Source organism: Gymnoscopelus braueri (genome assembly GCF_963280865.1).
Source record: "Gymnoscopelus braueri genome assembly, chromosome: 4".
NCBI lineage: Eukaryota > Metazoa > Chordata > Actinopteri > Myctophiformes > Myctophidae > Gymnoscopelus > Gymnoscopelus braueri.
The window spans coordinates 1849084-1873415 of NC_137605.1; the positions used below are offsets into that span (position 1 = coordinate 1849084).

The window sequence follows — 24332 nt, forward strand, 5'->3', positions numbered from 1 at the left end:
GGAGAGAGGAGAGCGACACTTTTAACCCATTAATGTGTTTTGGGTTTTTCCTTCATTTGTAAACTTTTAAATCCCCCGCTCTCTCTCTCTCTCTCTCTCTCTCTCTCTCTCTCTCTCTCTCTCTCTCTCTCTCTCTCTCTCTCTCTCTCTCTCTCTCTCTCTCTCTCTCTCTCTCTCTCTCTCTCTCTCTCTCTCTCTCCGTTCCAGCCGCCTCCTGCCCCGCCCACAGCCACTACGAGCTGTGCGCCAACACGTGCGGAACCACGTGCGCCGGCCTCAGCCAGATGGAGCCCCTCCCCCTCCCTCTACCCCTCCCCCTCCCCTGCTCCGACGGCTGCTTTGAGGGCTGCGAGTGCGACGCCGGCTTCCTGTCCGACGGCGTGCGCTGCGTTGCCATGGACGCCTGCGGGTGTGTTCACCACGGACGCTACCTGACGGTGAGAGACCCTGACTCTATATGATGATAATAATAATAATAATAATAATAATAATAATAATAATATGTTGTGTTCTTAGGTGGGCCAGACGTCAGTGGACCATATAAATGTAATAATAATAATAATAATAATAATCATAATAATAAGGGTAATAATAATAATAATAATAATATGTTGTGTTCTCAAGTGAGCCAGACGTTAGTGTACCATATAATAATATAATATTAATAATAATAATAATAATAATAATAATATGTTGTGTTCTCAGGTGAGCCAGACGTCAGTGGACCATATAAATGTAATAATAATAATAATAATAATAATAAGGGTAATAATAATAATAATAATAATAATAATAATAATAATAATAATAATAATAATAATAATATGTTGTGTTCTCAAGTGAGCCAGACGTCAGTGGACCATATAAATGTAATAATAATAATAATAATAATAACAATAATAATAATAAGGGTAATAATAATAATAATAATAATAATAATAATAATAATAATAATAATAATAATATGTTGTGTTCTCAAGTGAGCCAGACGTTAGTGGACCATATAATAATATAATAATATAATATAGTGTACATAATGATAATAATAATATGTTGTGTTCTCAGGTGGGTCAGACGTCAGTGAACCATATAATAATATAATATTAATAATAATAATAATAATATTAATAATAATAATAATAATAATAATAATATGTTCTGTTCACAGGTGGGTCAGACGTCAGTGGACCGTGGCTGTACCTCTAGCTGTGTGTGCCACGCCTCCGGGCGTGTCCGCTGTGAGAGGCTGGCGTGCGCCAGCGGCCAGACGTGCGGCGTCCGGGAGGGCGTGCGAGGATGCCACGCCCCCCAGCAGGGCCGCTGCCGCGTCAGCGCCGACGCGCGGCTCAGCACCTTCGACGGCGGCGCGGTGGGCGGGGCCATGGGCGGGGCCGGGGGCGGGACGGAGCTGGCCTCGCTGTGTGACGTCACGGAGGAGGAGCTGTGGTTCCGCGTGGTCGTCGACGTCAGGGCGGCGTGCGGCGGCAGAGGCTCCGCCCACAGCGTGGCGTCCGTTCACGTCTTCTTCAAGGACGTGGTCGTCACGGTGACCAAAGAGCACCACACCTGGGTGAGAAGGATATCACTAATTAATCATTAACCCATTCAATCTGTGTCATTTTACATTTTAGCTTTAACCATTATTTTATACTTTGGCTATTAAAAAATAGCAGATCTACAAGAGTGCCGCGCTATGAGCTTGTAGATCTGCATTTTTTTTTAAAAAACTTGAACATTTTGTGCAAATCTTTGAATATCTTTAAGTGAACTCAAATCTTTGCTTTTGGGGGTCCTTGGAACATGATATTTTGAAATGGGGGTCCGTGGGGATCCTTGACATGAAAAGGTTTGAGAACCACTGATATAGTAATAAGTACTACTTATACTTCAGTATAATGTTGTGGTATTTTACTTTACTGGATGTTTTTCTACTCCACTACATCTCAGAGGCAAATATTGTATTTCACTCCACTACAATGATATGTAAACTTTAGTTACTAGTTACTCTGTAGATTTAGATTATTATTACAAAACATACATTAACCACTTCAGCCCTACATATATATTTCAGCCATTTGAAAATAGCAGATCTACAAGCTCAAACTGCGTCACATCGCGACGCATTGTGAGCTTGTAGATCTGCTATTAAATCAAAAGATTTTTACACATTTTATACATTTGAAAACTTGTGAAATGGGGACATTCTACATTCTATTTTTGGTACTTTAAGAACATTTTCGTACCAATGCTTTTTGTACTTTTACTCCAGTCAATTTGGAATTCCGGACTTGTATTGATACTTTTACTTAAGTAATAAATATGAGTACTTTTTCCACCACTGCAATTAAAGGGATTGTAGGCAACATTAAGCCTAAATTTGAAAAATACCTCTATATATATATTTTGCATTTTTTCCCCTCTATCAGCCACTATATAATGATGCTGGGGTGTTTTCCTGCATTGAAAAACACTCCTCTTTCTGAAATCCGTATTTTCCCTACTATTTAGGTTACACATCCGGGTATCCGGTCCGTAAATTAACGCACGCATGTGCGCATCCGTGCGCGTCCGTGTCCGTGTGAACTTTTTACTTTCGGTTTTAAAATGCTCTCAAACTTCGTTTTTTAGGCACATAATTTACTTTTCAAAAAGCGTTTGGATAGAATTTAGTTGTTTAACTTCATATATGTGGTCAATTTGTCATGAAAGAGCCTATTTAAAAATAAAAATTCAGAGAACCGGCAGGGGCGGGCAGTTCCGCGAATTGTATCCGAATAAAGTAACCTATATTCGGCATGGCCCGTTTAGAAGTCTCCTTAACTCTATGGAAGTCCTCCGTGCGTCACCCCCTGGTGGTCGGGGAAACGAACTGCTGGATTTTTTTTCTTTGTTTATCTCTGAATCGCCTACAATCCCTTTAACTAAATGACTTATTATCTTAATTGTTCTTTTGCCCCGCCCCCCCCCGCCAGGTGAACGGCAGACAGGTGTCCCTCCCCGCCCAGCTGTCAGGTGACATCACGGTGCGGGTGTCAGACAGGGCGGTGGTGGTGGAGCGGGCGTCGGCCGTGGGCGTGTCCTACTCCGTCACACAGGAAGTGACGGTGAGCGTTCACGAGCGCCTGGCGGGAAAGAAGACGTGCGGAGCGTGCGGAAACTACAACCACGACCCCAAGGACGACCTGAGGACGGCCCAGGGGACCGTCGTCACCGACGTGTCCGTGGTGGTGGCGTCCTGGGGGGCCGGGGACTTCTCTAGGTGGTGAGTAATAAAGTACATTTACTCTAGGTGGTGAGTAATAAAGTACATTTACTCTAGGTGGTGAGTAATAAAGTACATTTACTCTAGGTGGTGAGTAATAAAGTACATTTACTCTAGGTGGTGAGTAATAAAGTACATTTACTCTAGGTGGTGAGTAATAAAGTACATTTACTCTAGGTGGTGAGTAATAAAGAACATTTACTCTAGGTGGTGAGTAATAAAAGTACATTTACTCTAGGTGGTGAGTAATAAAGTACATTTACTCTAGGTGGTGAGTAATAAAGTACATTTACTCTAGGTGGTGAGTAATAAAATACATTTACTCTAGGTGGTGAGTAATAAAGTACATTTACTCTAGGTGGTGAGTAATAAAGTACATTTACTCTAGGTGGTGAGTAATAAAGTACATTTACTCTAGGTGGCGAGTAATAAAGTACATTTACTCTAGGTGGTGAGTAATAAAGTACATTTACTCTAGGTGGCGAGTAATAAAGTACATTTACTCTAGGTGGTGAGTAATAAAGTACATTTACTCTAGGTGGTGAGTAATAAAGTACATTTACTCTAGGTGGTGAGTAATAAAGTACATTTACTCAAGAACTGTACTTTTTTTTTCCAGTATTTTTTTTAAATAAAGAACGTTTCTAATTAAAATGTGTATCTGACCAAACTGTATCTTTTATTTTGCAGTGGTCTGTAGAGGTGACCAATGACCACGAGGGACCAACGACATCACTTCCTGTCCCAGTGAAATTAAAACACACTGTTAAAATGCTCAGTGTTCATTTAACTCTGACCGTGTACAAATTATTATTATCATTATTATTATATGGAACCACATGTGTCTCTCTCTCTCTCTAATTCATTTCAAATGATCTTTATTGGCCTGATAAAACATGTTTACATTGCCAAAGCAATTGTTGAATAAAGCAATACAAACTGAGAAATGTGTGTTTGTCTCTCTCTCTCTCTCTCTCTCTCTCTCTCTCTCTCTCTCTCTCTCTCTCTCTCTCTCTCTCTCTCTCTCTCTCTCTCTCTCTCTCTCTCTCTCTCTCTCTCTCTGCAAAGGCAAAGGAGTTAAAGGAGAATTTTGGACTAAAGTTTTCTTACCTTTTCTATGACGTTATGATATCTTAGGATAGGATGAATGGTACAGTAGAAAATGTTCATAACTCCACCCCTGAGCCGCCACAGCTTAAAAGGTGCGCGGGTAGGCCTTAGGTTAGATCACATATTTTAATAGCTTTTTATTATTATTTTTTTGGTGAGATCTGACGTTCATAGTGACAGAACACTGTCCCCCCCAAAAAAAAAAAAAAAACAGAAGTTTCGCTAGACGAGATTGAAATCTCGAGATTTCAATCTCATCTAGCGAAACTTCTGTTTTTTTTTTTTGTTTTTTTTTTTGGTTGCATAGTGTTCTGTCACTATGAACCCTAAAATATGTGATCTAACCTAAGGCCTATCCGCGCACCTTTTAAGCTGTGGCGGCTCAGGGGTGGAGTTATGAAATTTTTCTACTGTACCATTCATCCTAAGATATCATAACGTCATAGAAAAGGTAAGAAAACTTTAGTCCAAAATTCTCCTTTAAATGAGTTCTTTACGCGCTTTGAGAATAATGCTGTGATGTAATAGGAGTAGAGTAGAAGTAAAAGTATTGGAAATTGGAAATACTCAAGTAGAGTCAAAATACCTCAAAATTGTACTTAAGTACAGTACTTAAGTAAATGTACTTAGTTACTTTCCACCACTGGTAGGGAAGATTATGAGTATGTCCCCCCATCACCCCCCAGGTCATTTTTGAGCAGTCCACCATTGTGCTGACTAAGAAGATAGTGTCTGACCCCTCTCATGTACTATATCCTGACCTCTGACCCCTCTCATGTACTATATCCTGACCTCTGACCCCTCTCATGTACTATATCCTGACCTCTGACCCCTCTCATGTACTATATCCTGACCTCTGACCCCTCTCATGTACTATATCCTGACCTCTGACCCCTCTCATGTACTATATCCTGAGTATAGGTCACTGCCGTCAGGTAGGAGCTACAGGGCCCATGCGCTCAGCTATAATAAGTATAAGTACTCTTTTGTCCCTCTGTCCAGTGATGGAAAGTAACTAAGTACATTTACACACACACACGCACACACACACACACACACACACACACACACACACACACACACACACACACACACACACACACACACACACACACACACACACACACACACACACACACACACACACACACACACTCACATATAGTCTCATACCTTCTGTAGCTTTCATTGTGGGTATCATGCTTAACCAACACCGCCCTCTAGTGGGCTAGGAAAGAATATCCCCTCTTGTACATAATCATCCAGGCTGAAGCACTAAGTTATATTTTTAAAACCACATTATTTTGATCAAACTGAATCTCCACACTGTGCTGCTTAGCTGACATGTTTCTCATGCTTTCATTCCTGTTTGGGAATAAGAATGTACGTCTGAATAAAGAATGTTCATTGTAAATGTTGCTCTAAACGTTTTTATTTGCATTTTTACACTATAAATCGACCATAAAACGTAAGGTTACGAGCTTGTAGATCTGCAATTCTTAAAATGTGTGCACATCTTTATACTGTATATATATTTTAAAGCGAACATTTGTAACTCAAATCTTTACTTCTGGGGGGTCCCTGGAACAACATATTTTGAGATGGGGGTCCGCGGCCAAATACATATAATTTTGGGGGTCCTTGACATGACATTTGGCCATTGATCATTGGAACATATAAAGGCTTTTAAGGCTTCGTAATCAAACATTGCACAGAGCAGATATGACAAATAACTGACCTATATGTAAAGAAGTTATTGACATATTTAATAATTTTATACATGTAAAAATAGCAGACATATTAGATCTACAAGCTTACAACGCGTCACTTTGTGACGCGTTGTAAGCTTGTAGATCAGCTATTTCTGTTATTTTTAATATTTTAAAGTCTTGAAATAAAACGTTTTCAACAACAACAAAAATAATTGTGATTTTTCTCAAATAATTGCGAGTTTATGTAATAATTGTGACAGTCAGGCGTACCCGTGAAATGGACACTTGGACCGGGGTCATATTCAGCACTTTGCTGGTCAGGCCTGGAATCGAACCTCGGGGAACATGGGGACTCCTGCTCCCCAGGCGGGCTCTAACAACGGTTCTGCTTGAAACCCATTAAGACCGGCAAAGAATCGGCCATTTTAGATCTGAACCACTTGAACCATTATCTTATACTTTGGCTATTCAAAACATAGCAGATCTACAAGCTCTATAGCGCGGCACCGAGTGCCGCGCTATGAGCTTGTATATCTGCTAATATTTTTGAAAAAGCATGAACATGATGTGTATTTTTTAAAGCAAACATTTCTCAAAAGACTCAAAGATTTGAGTTAAACATTTTCGCTTAAAAATATATATTAAAAAAACTGAATATATACAAATTTTCACGATAAAAAAAAAAAGCAGATCTACAAGCTCGTAGCATGCATGAGCTTGTAGATCTGCTATTTTTGAATAGCCCAAAGTATAAAATAATGGTGGAAACACGAGCCGGTTCACGGCCGGTTCTGTGATAGCACCACGGTTCCAAGTATCTAGAACAGAAGCAGCTTCTATAGAACCAGTTGTTTTTGGTGGAAACAGGGCAGAGAGAGAGAATGGAATGTCTCAGGGAGGGTTTATACCTGCAGACATACTTCTCACTGCCCTGAGACAAACAGCAACACACTGACCATCACCAAGCACCAGTGGTGGAAAGTACATTTACTCAAGTACCGCACTTAAGTGCATTTTTTTTTACTTTACTGGAGTATTTCCAGTTTTCAGTACTTTTACTTCTACTCCACTACATCTCAGAGGCAAATATTGTGCTTTTACTCCACTACAATTATTTGAAAACTTTAGTTACTAGTTACTTTGTAGATTCTGATTATTATTACAAAACATACATTAACCACTTCAGCCCTATATACATTTCGACCGTTTGAAAATAGCAGATCTACAAGCTCACAATGCGTCGCGATGCGACGCATTGTGAGCTTGTAGATCGACTATTTTCAGAATATTTTGTATACATTTTGAAGGTATACAATTTCAAAGTTTAAACAAAAATCATTTTTCCATCAATTAAACAAAATGCCAAAATTTTTCAAAAGTATTTCATTAAAAAACTATTACAAACAATAGCCAATCTACAAGCACGCATTGTGAACTTGTAGATCTGCTATTTTCACTAGTTTGGGTCCCTGGCAAATGTCTATAATCTCTCTTTTGGGTGTTGAGCTAAAAGGTTTGGTAACCACCGGCTGTACTTCAGTACATGAGGTACTTGAGTATTAGTATTTCTCAATACTTTAAACTTCTACTCCACTAGGCAACACCTCAGGGGCAAATATTGTACTTTTTACTCCACTGTAATTGGATAATAATATATCCACTAATTGGATTTGTAAAACATTAGGCCCACTACAAACTACAAAACATCCCTTCAAGTCGGCCATCCCACCCAGGACCCATTACAATTGCATTAAAAATACATTATGAGACGCCAGAAGACTTATTTTATACTTATATAGTGTCGCGTTGTGGGCTTGTAGATCTGCTTTTTTTCATGTTGTTTATCTTTTGGTCCAGCAGCCTTCCAGCCCGCCCCGCCCCCTCCATTCTGCAGACCGTTTGAGAAGTGAGAAGGAATTTAAAGCCCAGCTGCTGACAGAGACTTGGAACAAACACACACTTTAGATCTGTTTTAAAACTAAACAACACACTATAGATCTGTTTTTTTAAAACGAAACAACACACTTTAGTCTCTTTAACTTCATGTTTTAAGCTTCTGTTATTAAAGCTGGACGCAACTTCATACAGTTTAACAGCAAACTTTCAGTGAGAGGAAAGTTTAAAAAGACTGGATCTGTTCAGAACGGAGAGAGAAGTTTCTGCTACTCTGTATCAAAGAGGTGAGTGGATACAGTATGGATACATTATGGATACATTATGGATACATTATGGATACATTTAGACCAACATTGTGTTTGTTTGGCCTTAATTGGATCAATTAACTGTCATAGATTTATTTTATCGACAGCCTACTAACATTTGTGTATCTATGACAGGACCATGTCTTGAACACTTCCCCCATATAGTCTTAGGAGTTGCGTGTGTAAAGCTCGTACATGTTTTTAAAAGTAAAATATTCTAAATATAAAGTGCTTCCCCTGAAGCCACTGATATTACCTGACCATACGGATTTTTTATGTTCAGTAATAATCAGTATTGATTAATAAAAAAGTTTCAATCCCCTCTGTGTCTGGATGCTATTGTATTTCCTCCTTTCTATTTGGTGTAATACCGGGTTTCACCTGTTGCAACAGCGCCACTACACCCAGGAACTTCAGCCACAGACCAGATTAAAACTCTTCTTTATTAAACGATATACTGAACATTACTGAACACAAAACACCCGTATGGTTGGGTAACATCCGTAGCTTCAGGGTAAGTAATTTATATTGTGAATGTTTAGTTTGATAAAGATGTAAGAGCTTTAAACATACAACTCCAAACTGTATTTGGATAAAGTGTCCAACACTGTCATAGAAAGGCTGCAAATGTATTGCTTGTGCTTGTTTTGAATGGAATATCTAAATGTCATGCAACTAATCTCTGCCTTAGTTTGACAGATGGATTAATAAGTGAGATATTATGAAAATGTATTCAATACCAAAACACAACAGGCTGCTTTTTCACTCATGAATCATGATTCAACATTATATTTTTAACTATAATCTCAATTAAATCTGCATAACTTTGTTTAATGACTTTATAGCTACATGGATCCTTATGATTTAACTGGTTTGTTTGTTTATGTAAACATGAACTGATGTGGTTTTGATGTTAAACTTATTAATTTAACCCCTTGTAGCCTAACCCCACCCCCCCTTAAATGAAAGACCCCCGCCCACAACCCCATATGGGTAACCGGAGTCCCTCAGGGCTCAATACTAGGGTCTTTTCTGTTTTGTGTTATTGAGGGGAAGGCTTTCGCTGAAAATAGCCGAGCGACAAGCTCACTACGCAACAGCGCCGTGTTGTGAGCTTGTAGATCTGCTATTTTCAACAACAACAAAAATACAGAAATGTAAAATTGGAATATTTTTCTAATCTTCTATGGCCACGGCCAACTTTATCGTGTGTGTGTGTGTGTGTGTGTGTGTGTGTGTGTGTGTGTGTGTGTGTGTGTGTGTGTGTGTGTGTGTGTGTGTGTGTGTGTGTGTGTGTGTGTGTGTGTGTGTGTGTGTGTGTGTGTGTGTGTGTGTGTGTGTGTGTGTGTGTGTGTGTGTGGAGATGAGAACACATTGTAACGTTATGGAATGAGGGAACTTTCACTAAAGTATTTTAGGATAGTCTGTCTTTACGACGGGAACCATGTGTTTACAATGTACTTATTATTTAGAGTCACAAAGCTCTTTATACTCTTCATTGGTTCAATATTATCACACACACACACACACACACACACACACACACACACACACACACACACACACACACACACACACACACACACACACACACACACACACACACGTACAACCACTTTCACCGTCACTCAATTGTTTAGCTAAAAATAACTGATCTACAAGCTCACGGTGTGGAGATACAAGGTTTCTGCCCGACAGCGACGCTAAGCAGAAACGTGTCGGATGAAAACGTCCCCAATAAGCTTTAATAATATAATAATAATAGTTGCACCGCCTCACACTAAGTTCAAACTTAGCCTAGTTAGTTTTGGCTTAAATGGCTTTAAAAAAACATTTAGACCAGGAAAGTATCTGTCATTTTTAGATTTATTTGGCATATACATTTTTGCAAATCTTTAAATATATATTTAGACTTTTTACATTTGTAACATATTTTTGTTCCAGGGACCCCCAGAAGCAAAGATTTGAGTTATATATATATTCATAGATATAAGATTTGCACACATTTTCACGATTTTTCAAAGAATAGCAGATCTACAAGCTCATAGTGCGGCACTCGGTGCCGTGCTATGAGCTTGTATATCTGCTATTTTTGAATAGCCAAAGAAATCTAAAATGACAGAGATACTTTCCCGGCTAAATGGGTTAAATGGCTTTTTAAAAGCTCTAACTAGGCTAAGTTTGAACTTAGTGTGAGTTGGTGCAACTGGCTCCTGATGAAGGACTGATCCATCAAACCCTCTCCTTTTACCACGTCTGCTAAACGTACCCTCTCCTCTCCAGACCATGAATTGCAGCATTTTCTATGGCATTGGTTCTCAGAGTGCGGTCCGGGGACCCCCAGGGGTCCTTTGCAGTACCAGGAGGTCCCCAGCAAAATGAGTTAATAAAACGTCACAATCATTACTTCATCCATAGTTCACTTTATCCATAGTTTATACTTTTGGCTATGAGCTTGTAGATCTGCCATTTTTTGAAAAATCTCGAAAATATGTGCAAATCTTTAAATCATTTCTTTTTTTAAAGGTGAACATTTTGAACTCAAATCTTTGCTTCTAAATACATATCAATATGGGGGTCGTTGGCAGGAAAAGGTTTGAGAACCACTGTGTTATGGTATTGCCTTTTCCTTACTCTCCTGAACTATGCAGTACTGTAGCACATCTCCAGTAAAGATTGATTATTATACTTCATTGAGCGTGGAGTCCAAGTATGTCAAGGCAAGCCCTTGCCTTAACCCATTAAAGGGCAAGACCACTTTGGTAGAGGTTTGGGTTGTGTAGTTACCTTGCCATGATGTGGCAAAGTAACTACATTACCAACTCCAAAGGAGGAGGCTGCAATTCGAAAATGGCCCCTGTCTAAGTCTTAACCTCCCCCCTCCCCCCTTTTTTTTTCTTCTCTTGTACATATTTTTCACTCTTCATACCAGTAACCTGTAAGCTGATTGTATGACGTTCTGTATAGTAATGTATATATCTGTCTGTCTCTTATGTGTCATCATGATTTGTGTGCATGGGGTTCTCATCTTAAACAAGCTCAGTGCTTAATGAGTCTTCCAGTTTAGTAGACCTTGTATTGTGAATTTGTACTTCCATGTACTGATGTTCTCATGTCTTACTAAATAAAGTACATCAATCAATCAATCAATCAATCAATCAATCAATCAATCAAAGGGGGACAATAAATAAAAAATAATTGCTCCAGTGATTAGAAATTGATAATTCAAAATATGCTCCTCATTGACTTGTATTGTACGCTGAAACAGATCTCAAAGTCACTCTTTTAGCACATAAATGAACACAAACAAAGCTGATTCAGATAATATAGAACAAAAACCCAGTACTTTTTTTTTTTTTTAAATAAAAATGTTGATTTTGCCATTTTTATTAAGAAGAAAACTCGATCTGGATCTTCAAATAGTAAAATCAACAGGCATTTTTATAAAACTATAAAATAAATAGTACTGGGTTTGGTGATGTTCTATATTGTCTGAATGAGCATTGTGTTTATGTGCTAAAAGAGAGAGCTGTTTCACCGTACAATGTAAGTCAATGAGGAGCATGTTTAGAATTATCCATTTCTAATCAATGGAGCAACATTTTTGTATTTCTTGTCCACCTTTAGAGTTAAATCATGGCAAGGTCACTAGTACCACTACACAACCTAAACCTCTACTAAAGTGAACTATCCCTTTAAGACCTGAGGCCCATTCTAAAAATGTCTTCTAAATCCTAAGAATCTTCTGGAAAACTGCTCAAACCTTTTCATGTCAAGGACCCCCAAAATGAGAATGTATTTGGCCGCGGACCCCCATCTGAAAATATTTTGTTCCAGGGACCCCCATAAGCAAGGATTTGAGTTAGAAATGTATAAGCCCATCAGACTATGTTACATTGTAACTGTACGTTCAGCCTGTTTGCCACCAACATGCAGAGCAGATTATACATTATTCTCCTCCTCTTCCAGCAGTCTGTGTGGTTTGTTTAACAGAGCAGATTATTGGACTTGGAATAACTCCATGTTCTTGTTATGATTCAGTCTGACAGGCAGCCTTTTGTTGGTAATCCTATGTTTGTGTGGCAGAGCTCAGCTCTCTGCCTCTGCTTCCTCCTGAGAGAGAGAGAGAGACACACACACACACACACACACACACACACACACACACACACACACACACACACACACACACACACACACACACACACACACACACACACACACACACACACACACACACACACACACACACACACACACACACACACACACACACACACACACACACACACACACACACACACACACACACAGAGAGAGAGAGAGAGGCACACACACACACACACACACACACACACACACACACACACACACACACACACACACACTCTCTCTGAGAGAGAGAGACACACACACACACACACACACACACACACACACACACACACACACACACACACACACACACACACACACACACACACACAGAGAGAGAGAGAGGCGCACACACACACACACACACACACACACACACACACACACACACACACACACACACACACACACACACACACACACACACACACACACACACACACACACACTCTCTCTGAGAGAGAGAGACACACACACACACACACACACACACACACACACACACACACACACACACACACACACACAGAGAGGCGCACACACACACACACACACACACACACACACACACAGGGAGGCACAGACACACACACATACACACTCTCTCTGAGAGAGAGACACACACACACACACACACACACACACACACACACACACACACACACACACACACACACACAGAGAGAGAGATAATCTTCTAATGTAGACTTTGATCTTTGCATTAAACATAATAAATTGGATCAGAGTGTTTTTCAGTGACACATAGAGCAGGAGTTCAGTGTGTTGTTCTGCATGTATTTAAGCCTGCTTGAGTTGTTTCATGCGCGTCTTGCCTTTATTGATAGTCTATACAGGGTCGAGAGACAGGAAACCGAGAGAGAGAGAGAGCAGGGCAGTGACATGCAGCAAAGGTCAACACGCAGGGCCTGGGAATTGAACCGATGAGTCGCTGTGAGGCATCAGAGGCTCTGCCGTACGTGACCTAACCACTGTGGGATATCTCTGTTTTTCATGGCATTTCTGAACACATTTATTTCTTCAGTATAGAATAGATTGATGTCTTCATCCAGACGGTGTAATGCTCTAGCCTGGCATTGGTCCAGACTGATGACGTGGATTCACTCTCACGTTCCTCCTCCACGGTATCGGTCTGGACTTCGGCCCAATAGGGAGCGAGTATGAGAAATCAGAACATGATCGGGCCAATCAGTGACAGCGTTTCAACTGCTGTCTGTACGACAGTGAGAAACATCTAAATCACTTTCTGGTTTCTCATTAACCCATTAAGACCTGAGGTTCCGATTCTACGAATGTCTTCTAAATATTATTTTGAAAAAAACGTATATTTCTATATCAGTGGTGCTCAAACTTTTTCATGTCAAGGACCCTCAAAATTATATGTATTTGGCCGCGGACCCCCATCTCAAAATATTTTGTTCCAGGGACCCCCATGAAGAAAGATTTGAGTTAAAATGCTCGCTTTAAAACAATATATATTCAAAGATTTGCATATATTTCCACGATTTTTCAAAAAAAGCAGATCTACAAGCTCTTAGCGCGGCACTCTGTGCCGCGCTAAGAGCTTGTAAATCTGCTATTTTTGAAAAGCCAAAGTGTAAAATAATGCCTTTTTTTTTTTGCTCAAATGAAAAATTGACACAGATGCGTCCCAGGTCTTAGTGGGTTAAACTGAACTGAATGTGATGTCATGTTTACTCGTTTAAGCTGGGGGACCCCCCTGGAACCCTCACAAGGATCCCCTGGCGGTCCCCGGACCCCCTCTTTGAGAACCAGTGCTGGTAACACAATCTCCCAGAATGTCTAGACAACATTCAGGGAACCAATCAACAGCCGGTCCCTCTGCTAGTTCATGTCACGCAAAAACATGATCCACCAGCCAGAACCTGATCCACCCGCCAGCCAGAGCCTGATCTGTTCTGCATCGTTCTCCCAAAATAGACGATCTACAAGCTCTACGTCGCGACGCGTCGTCAGCTTGAAGATCGTCTATTTTCCACGCGACAGAATATGAATGACTATACTTAACCCTTATAGACCGGGAACGCATCTGTGAGTCATTTTAATTGATTTATTTGGCTTTTAAATAATAGCAGATCTACAAGCTCATAGCGCGCTATGAGCTCGTAGATCTGCTATTTTTTTTTTATCTTAAATTTGGGCAAATGGGGGGTCCCTGGAACAAAACATTTTCAGATGGGGGTCCGCGGCCAAATACACATCATTTTGGGGGCCCTTGGCATGGAAAAAAGTTTTGAAAACCACAGATTTTTCAAAAAACTGTTCAAGACATTTGGTAGAATCCCCCCAGAAGCAAAGATTTGAGTTACAAATGTTCGCTTTAAAAATATACATTCAAAGATTTGCACACATTTTCACGCTTTCAAAAAATTAGCAGATCTACAAGCTCGACTGATTGTCGTTGACTGATTGTCCTCAAGTTATGAGCTTGTAGATCTGCTATTTTTGAATAGCCCAAAGACATCTAAAAAACCCCACAGAGATGCGTTCCCGGTCTTAATGGGTTAACTGTTCTGGAAGCTTCTGGCTCGGTAAGCAACGTAACCCACTGACCAAATATCAAGTGCAACTCAACCCTGACTTCTGGTCTCACATCCCCACAAACTAGATCCCAGCTTCTGAAGTGCCGAGACTAAAATAGACTCCTCTGGCCTCACTGAGCCGAGAGAGGAGGATTCATGAGCCATAAACATGTTCTACATGTCATATAGTCATCCCTATAGGGTTTAGTTGAGCTGCAATAGCTCTGATGAATCTGGCTGTCGCTATCAAACTGGTATAGCAGTCAGTAGTTTATTGTCTCCGCCAGGCCGAAAGGCATGGCCAGAGAGTATGTTTTACCCCCTGTCCGTCCGTCCGTCCGTCGGTGTGTGTGTGTCCATGTGTGTGTCCGTCTGTGAACAGCTAATCTCCGGCACCGTTGGCTTGACCCATTTTTTCACATGGGCCTGTTATAGCGCCATCAGGAGGCCGCTTTTTGCAAAACATTTTTTTTACAGTACTTTTACGGTACACAGTATCTCTATAGTCATTACACAAATCTTTGTTTCATATTTTTCATATTCCATCCTGATTGGCTCAAAATGGCTTTCAAAGTTTGCAGGAGTGCTCTGTGTTGAACAAAATGCCTCTAATTATGAACACAGCATGCAATTTCCGTGAAATTTTGCACGTACATTCCCACTAGGCCGAGGAAGAAATGAAATCGTGTTTTTACCCGTAACTGCACCGATCTGTTTACAACTTTGTATGCACACTCCCAAAAGGTCAAGGAAAAACCTTTGCCCTGCATTTTTCACATCTGCCATTTATAGCGCCACCAGGAGGCCGACTTACGTAAAACACATTTTGGGATATTACTCCTTCAGATTGTATCCAAATTTAACATAAATTCGTTACACATGATCTCTATAGTCATGAGATCAAGACGGATCTGTTTGATTTTTCATATTCCATCCTGATTGGCTACGATTGACATCTAAAGTTTGCAGGAATGGCCCGTATTGAACTAAATTCCGCAAATCATGAATGCAGTGTCCGATTGCCGTGAAACTTTGCACGCACATTCACACTATGTTGAGGAGCAAATGACACCCTTTCAACATTGCCCTATTATAGCGATTTTTACAAAACTTGATTCATCACGCAAACCGGTACACATTATCTCTATAGTCAAGTGATCAAGACGGATCCGTCCGATTTTTCACATTCCATCCTGATTGGCGAATTCAGAACATTGCTGCTCCACACACCTACCTGACCAGGCGGAGATCTGTGCTCCGAGGAGCACGGAGCACTTTTTCTAGTTAACATTGAAACCTAAAGGAGTGTTTCATTTTAAAACAGACGTCTCTGCTTCTAGTGACTGATATTGTCCTTCTAATGAATGTTAGACTCATTAAAACACACGTCTCTGCTTCTAGTGACTGATATTGTCCTTCTAATGAATGTTAGACTCATTAAAACACACGTCTCTGCTTCTGGTGACTGATATTGTCCTTCTAATGAATGTTAGACTCATTAAAACACACGTCTCTGCTTCTGGTGACTGATATTGTCCTTCTAATGAATGTTAGACTCATTAAAACACACGTCTCTGCTTCTGGTGACTGATATTGTCCTTCTAATGAATGTTAGACTCATTAAAACACACGTCTCTGCTTCTGGTGACTGATATTGTCCTTCTAATGAACGTTAGACTCAATAAAACACACGTCTCTGCTTCTGGTGACTGATATTGTCCTTCTAATGAATGTTAGACTCAATAAAACACTCGTCTCTGCTTCTGGTGACTGATATTGTCCTTCTAATGAATGTTAGACTCATTAAAACACACGTCTCTGCTTCTGGTGACTGATATTGTCCTTCTAATGAACGTTAGACTCATTAAAACACACGTCTCTGCTTCTGGTGTCTGATATTGTCCTTCTAATGAATGTTAGACTCATTAAAACACACGTCTCTGCTTCTAGTGACTGATATTGTCCTTCTAATGAATGTTAGACTCATTAAAACACACGTCTCTGCTTCTGGTGACTGATATTGTCCTTCTAATGAACGTTAGACTCATTAAAACACACGTCAACACACGTCTCTGCTTCTAGTGACTGATATTGTCCTTCTAATGAACGTTAGACTCATTAAAACACACGTCTCTGCTTCTGGTGACTGATATTGTCCTTCTAATGAACGTTAGACTCATTAAAACACACGTCTCTGCTTCTGGTGACTGATATTGTCCTTCTAATGAATGTTAAGACTCATTAAAACACGTCTCTGCTTCTAGTGACTGATATTGTCCTTCTAATGAACGTTAGACTCATTAAAACACGTCTCTGCTTCTAGTGACTGATATTGTCCTTCTAATGAATGTTAAGACTCATTAAAACACGTCTCTGCTTCTAGTGACTGATATTGTCCTTTTAATGAACGTTAGACTCATTAAAACACACGTCTCTGCTTCTGGTGACTGATATTGTCCTTCTAATGAATGTTAAGACTCATTAAAACACGTCTCTGCTTCTAGTGACTGATATTGTCCTTCTAATGAACGTTAGACTCATTAAAACACGTCTCTGCTTCTAGTGACTGATATTGTCCTTCTAATGAACGTTAGACTCATTAAAACACGTCTCTGCTTCTAGTGACTGATATTGTCCTTCTAATGAATGTTAGACTCATTAAAACACGTCTCTGCTTCTAGTGACTGATATTGTCCTTCTAATGAATGTTAAGACTCATTAAAACACGTCTCTGCTTCTGGTGACTGATATTGTCCTTTTAATGAACGTTAGACTCATTAAAACACACGTCTCTGCTTCTAGTGACTGATATTGTCCTTGTAGTCATGAACAGTGTTGGATACAATATAACTTATACAGTTGGGGTGGTTGTATTTGGTCTCCCTCTCCCTGCTCTTCTATAGAGACATTTGCATCCTGTGTCTAGGTTGGACACGACTTGGTTGACAAGTGGTACTGTCTGAAGGTCAAAATTACGTTTCTCCCCTGAGCAAGCAGGAAGCTCTATTAGGCTCTATTGGCTCAATGGTAAACATTTCAGCAGTTGAGCGGGAGACCCGGGTTTGAATCCTGGGTAGAACAGGAAAGTCACAGAGTGCAGCTTTAAGTCTCTGTGGACAGCTTTAAAGCACAGCTCAAGACCTATTTTTAACTTTCTCGCATTTAGATGATTTTTAAATCTCTGTGTTGTCCATGTACTCGCTGTGTTGCCTGATTCACCCTTTTTCTGCTATGATTTTAATGTTGTTTTATGCTTTTGCTTTTCTTTTTTGCTTTATTGTTAATTTGTACTTTTTCCGTAAAGCACTTGTGCTTTATTCTTGCTCTGTAAAGAACTTTAAGCTGTATTTCATGTCATGAAAGGCGCTACAAATAAAGTTTATTATTAGTATTTGGGTTCATTGTGGTGTCTCTCCCTGCAGGAGTCATGGAGCTGCTGGTGTTGGTGGCTCTGAGCGCCTGGATGAGTCCAGCATCAGGTACAGTGTGTGTGTGTGTGTGTGTGTGTGTGTGTGTGTGTGTGTGTGTGTGTGTGTGTGTGTGTGTGTGTGTGTGTGTGTGTGTGTGTGTGTGTGTGTGTGTGTGTGTGTGTGTGTGTGTGTGTGTGTGTGTGTGTGTGTGTGTGTGTGTGTGTGTGTGTGTGTGTGTGTCGCAAAATTGTGGAACATTTGTGTGAATCTTTGAATATATGGTTTAAAGCGAACATTTTCATCTCCGATCTGTGCTCCTGGGGGGGTCCCTGGGGGTCCCTGGGGGTCCCTGGAACAACATATTTTGAGATACAGGCCGTGGCTAAATGTTGGACTTCACCCAACAATAGGTTTTATTTCCGCCTCTCTGCTGTAGACTGTGTTCTACTGAGATGAAACACAACCTGCTTCCTCAGCAAGCTTTCCTTAGACAACCAGAAATGAGCTTTGTGTGTGTGTGTGTGTGTGTGTGTGTGTGTGTGTGTTTTGTTTGTGTGTGTGTGCGTGTGCGTGGCAGGATCAGCATTTGGCAGGGAGATGTTGGGTAAGTCGCCTGCATCAGCATCTGTGCACGGCCTGCATGCATCAGCGTGCTCACATGCACACGCAGCGTGTTCATGTGCAACGCCCAGGGATTCGAACCCAGGTCTCCCGTACAGGAAGGCAGACTGAAGTCAAACATCCCTCTCCGCTAGCCTAAAGGGGAATCACACCTCCTTGGCTCTGAGAGATGTTAAGCTCTGATCCACTCTGTTACGCTCACGTGCACATCAGTGCACGTTGTGCATCAGTGTGATCACGTGCACACGCATTAGTGCATGGTGTGCATCATTGTGCTCACATGCACACACATTAGTGCATGGTGTGTGCACATGCACACGCATTAGTGCATGGTGTGCATCATTGTGCTCACATGCACACACATTAGTGCATGGTGTGTGCACATGCACACGCATTAGTGCATGGTGTGCATCATTGTGATCACGTGCACACGCATTAGTGCATCAGTGTGCTCACATGCACACGCATTAGTGCATGTTGTGCATCAGTGTGCTCACGTGCACACGCATCAGTGTGTGCACGTGCACACGTATTAGTGCTTGTTGTGCATCAGTGTGCTCACGTGCACACATATCAGTGCATGTTGTGCTGCTCAGATAGAATGGAGTGGTTCATATGGCTGCTGCTCAAGCCTGTCTTCTACTTAGCTTCACCCGTTGTGATGTGTGTGGTGTGTGTGTGTGTGTGTGTGTGTGTGTGTGTGTGTGTGTGTGTGTGTGTGTGTGTGTGTGTGTGTGTGTGTGTGTGTGTGTACTCCGTGTGTGTGTGTGTGTAACAGGATCAGCATTTGGCAGAGAGATGCAGCGTAAGTTGCCTGCATCAGCATGCTCCTGCTCTGCACCAGTATCTGTGCACGGCCTGCCTCAGCGTGCTCACGTGCACATTGGTCACATGCACACGCATCACACGCTGCCACCCTGAGACTGCATGGGAGGTCTGGGTTCGATTCCCCGGCCCCGTCATAAATAACACTGGCTATAAAAATGGACCCAATGTCTCCCTGCTTGGCCCTCAGCATCAATGGCTGGATCCCTGAGACAGACTAGTGTCTGTAGCCTCACACTACAGACAGACTAGTGTCTGTAGCCTCACGCTACAGACAGACTAGTGTCTGTAGCCTCACGCTACAGACAGACTAGTGTCTGTAGCCTCACGCTACAGACAGACTAGTGTCTGTAGCCTCACGCTACAGACAGACTAGTGTCTGTAGCCTCACGCTACAGACAGACTAGTGTCTGTAGCCTCACGCTACAGACAGACTAGTGTCTGTAGCCTCACGCTACAGACAGACTAGTGTCTGTAGCCTCACGCTACAGACAGACTAGTGTCTGTAGCCTCACGCTACAGACAGACTAGTGTCTGTAGCCTCACGCTACAGACAGACTAGTGTCTGTAGCCTCACGCTACAGACAGACTAGTGTCTGTAGCCTCACGCTACAGACAGACTAGTGTCTGTAGCCTCACGCTACAGACAGACTAGTGTCTGTAGCCTCACGCTACAGACAGACTAGTGTCTGTAGTCTCACACTACAGACAGACTAGTGTCTGTAGCCTCACACTACAGACAGACTAGTGTCTGTAGCCTCACACTACAGACACAGGAGATAGGCTCCTCCCCCTCTGGGCCACATGGCTCAGGAAACCGTTGGTTCTCAAGGGTTGAAGGATATCTACTTACTCCAGAAGTTGAGTGATATTTGACCAGGAGTATCTTTACTTTGACAGTAGAGTATTTGACCAGGAGTATCTTTACTTTGACAGTAGAGTATTTGACCAGGAGTATCTTTACTTTGACAGTAGAGTATTTGACCAGGAGTATCTTTACTTTGACAGTAGAGTATTTGACCAGGAGTATCTTTACTTTGACAGTAGAGTATTTGACCAGGAGTATCTTTACTTTGACTGTAGAGTATTTGTGATTTTGTGATTTTCTTACCTTTTCAAGTATTCACAGAATATTTATCTCCAGTAGGATCGATCCCCTGATGGTTGCTAATCACTGAGGATTATACTGTGCTTCCGTGAAGAAAAAAAAATGTCATTGCGACCTCCCGTTGGCTTGTTATACGCCATTGATAATAGCATGTTTCCACCAAAAATACATCAGTGATGATTTGCTATTTGAGGACGGTAAAATGCGCGAGGCGTTAGACTCTAAAAACGTCCCTGAATTAGTCATGGGTGTGGTTATGTAGTCATGGGTGTGGTTAGGTTGTCATGGGTGTGGTTATGTAGTCATGGGTGTGGTTATGTAGTCATGGGTGTGGTTAGGTCGTCACTTTGATCAAACCAATCAGAGTATCGGCTGCCATTTCCTTTAACTCTTTCAGTGCCATGCTTATTTATGGAATTTTGGTTCTGAGTGCCACAACCAAAATTAATTGTAAAAAAAAAAGTGCTTAGGAGCCGAGATACAGCCTTTTTCGGTAAAAAGTTAAACAAGTGAATGGAGCAGCAAATCTTCAAATCATCATATCTTGGGTTCTGAACATGTTTTTCAAAAAAAACAAACGTATTTGACGTATTGTGGCACTGAAAGAGTTAAGATCAGCGCAAGACGCAGCGCCCTGTCCGTGCGTTAAGTGGTGAGATCAAAAGAGAAAGAAACATCACATTGAAAAGTCAATCACTGTAAGAGAAACAGAGAGAGAGAAAGGAGAGAACAAACTCCATTTGTTCACACTTACAGCTTCAGGCAAAACGGCTGTAAAAACCTTTTTATTTCATTTAATTTCAGTGGATTAATGAAGGAATAGGTCTTTGAAATGCCAGCTAAAACATTGTGAGCGGAACATGAGTCTTTCAGATCGGATGGATTGATGCGGGGTGAGTAGGGCTTTGGTCAGGGACGTGCTGGCCACTCCCCCCCCCCCCCCCCCCCCCCCCTGTTGACAAAACGGTGGGCCGGTTCGGACCAAATTCCCAGCGCTGAATTCCGGTCCCAGCCCGCCCCTGGCTTTGGCTGACTTATCAGGCATGCATGCGTAATGTGCGCCCGCCGCCCGACACTTCCTTTTGACCCTTTAACGTTTAATAAACGTACAATAATCATGATTGACACATCGAATGAACAAAGACACTTCACAGATTATAGAGAACCTTGAATTATAACGACCGCTTGAGAATTGGCAGAGTATGGCTCAGTTAAACTTCAGAGTAGGGCTCTGGCTGCCTATCAGCATGCATGTGCTCTGGGCAACTGCGCTGCCTCCCGACACTTGTTTTTGGCTTCATAGCGTTTGATAGGGGGGTAATACAATGATGATTGATACACCGAATGATCATAAACACTTCACAGATTATAGAGAACTTTGAATTATAACAATCGCTTGAGAATTGGCCGACATATTAACACTCCCCTAGGGCCTAGGGGAGTGTTAATATGTCGGCCTAGGGCCTAGGCGTTAAATATATGGCGAGTCTTAAGAGTTTGCTTTCAGCGTGACTCGTAACATGTCAATTGCGCATAAGATGGGGGCGTTATTACTTCCTTTAATTACCGCCTAAGACCTGGAAATAAGACGCACAAAACAGGGAGAGACTTTATTTACATTCCTAAGAAACATGTGGATCCTTCACAGCTATTGACCTTTAAACAAACTATATATCATCTACTGTAAGTTAAACTCTGTGTGTGTATTTGCAAACACGCCGGATGTGATTGACGAGGACAGCATTGACTCAAGTTTACAGGAATCCTTCCTTCCGTAAAAAACGTGATGATGTTTATTTGTTCCTTACAGTTCTTACTGTATAATATAATGTATAATAATGTCCAGTCCTACGTGTTAAAACATCAATCAATCATTCTCTCTTCCACAGCTTCCTCGTCAGAGGCCGTTAAAGGTACAGTAACACGTTATCTCAACATTCACACACTTTTGGTTTGGTTGACTAGTGTTTGTTGTCTGTCTGTCTGTCTGTCTGTCTGTCTGTGAGTTATATGACCTGTCTGTCTGTCTGTCTGTCTGTCTGTCTGTCTGTCTGTCTGTCTGTCTGTCTGTCTGTCTTTCTGCTTTAGGCTTGGGGACTGTGGCTATCAGTGGTGGAAAAAGTACTCAAATGTTTTACTTAAGTAAAAGTATCAATACTGCAATGTAGAAGTGCTCCGTTACAAGTAAAAGTCCGGAATTAAAAATGTACTTGAGTAAAAGTACGAAAGTATCGGTTTCAAAATGTACTTAAAAAAGTAAAAGTACTACAATGTTTGAAAATAGCAGATCTACAAGCGATGCGACGCGTTGTGAGCTTGTAGATCTGCTATTTTCAAATAGCCTAGGTATAAAATAGCGATACAGTGGTTAATGTATGTTTTATAATGTAATAATTTATATCTACAAAGTAACTAGTAACTAAAGTTTTCAAATAATTGTAGTGGAGTAAAAAGTGCAATATTTGCCTCAGAGATGTAGTGGAGTAGAAGTAAAAGTATTGGAAATTGGAAATACTCAAATAAAGTACAAATACCTCAAAATTGTACTTAAGTACAGTACTTAGGTAAATCTACTTAATTTACTTTACATCACTGGTGGCTATAGCAGGGCAGGGGTTCTCAAACCCTTTTTATACCACGACCCTGTATAGAGTACAGAAGTCCTGACGTCACTGGTTCATCCCCTGGTTCGTAAAGTCATTTCTCTATGGAGAATAACATTGTGTCATCATAGGATCGTCTCATATAAGAACTGTCTCTGTGATATTGTCAGGGAGGAGGCTCTGTATCGTTTATGATAGTCAGTCACTTATATTTGATCTGTTTCTGGCGAAAATGTAACTAATTCGGCGGAAGTAACATTATCGTTTTCTCACCGTCAGCTGATGCTTCATATCCATAAGAGTCAAACCGCCGGGGTCACTTGTTTATTTTTGGACACAGTTCTTATTTGACGCGATATTAAACACGTCTATGGGGATTCAGAACGGGGGGGAAAAAACGCGACCCAGGTAGGATGTGTAAATGACGTCAGACTTCGGTGCTCTATTTTATGGGGGAATTTTGGGGACCCCGCACTTTGTTAGCAGTGCAATTTCAAAGTGGAAATGGTCCAGGCTGGCCTGGGTCCTGGTCCATCCATGCTGGTTCATTGTCCTCCATCATAATGAGTGGACAGAGCAGCGGACATGAACGCTGCTGGACCAGGATTATAAAGACCAAAGACCACTGTGTGTTTGAGGAGAGGAGAGGAGAGGAGAGGAGAGGGGGGAGAAGAGGAGGAGAAGGAGAGGGGAAGAGAGGGGAGGAGAGGAGAGGAGCGAACAATGACCCCTCATTGAAGCTTGTTCTCTGCAAAGTCTGAAAG

At 41.3% G+C, this 24332-nt stretch overlaps 1 protein-coding gene across 5 annotated transcripts in view; it reads left to right on the forward strand.

Annotated features, from left to right (window-relative positions):
• The window catches only part of LOC308083759 (FXYD domain-containing ion transport regulator 6-like), a 45775-nt gene that overhangs the window by 13856 nt on the left and 7587 nt on the right, over window positions 1–24332 (forward strand). Inside the window, exons 1-5 of one of the 5 annotated variants that reach the window (XM_080426092.1) lie at window positions 8004–8264; window positions 18424–18480; window positions 18989–19015; window positions 19811–19837; window positions 22855–22878. In XM_080426092.1, coding sequence (XP_080282218.1) covers window positions 18429–18480; window positions 18989–19015; window positions 19811–19837; window positions 22855–22878 — 130 coding nt within the window. In that variant the 5' untranslated portion in view covers window positions 8004–8264; window positions 18424–18428. Of the gene's footprint in view, window positions 1–8003; window positions 8265–18423; window positions 18481–18988; window positions 19016–19810; window positions 19838–22854; window positions 22879–24332 lie in introns of those variants that run through there. The other 4 variants (XM_080426093.1, XM_080426095.1, XM_080426094.1 and 1 more) reach the window with 4 other exon arrangements.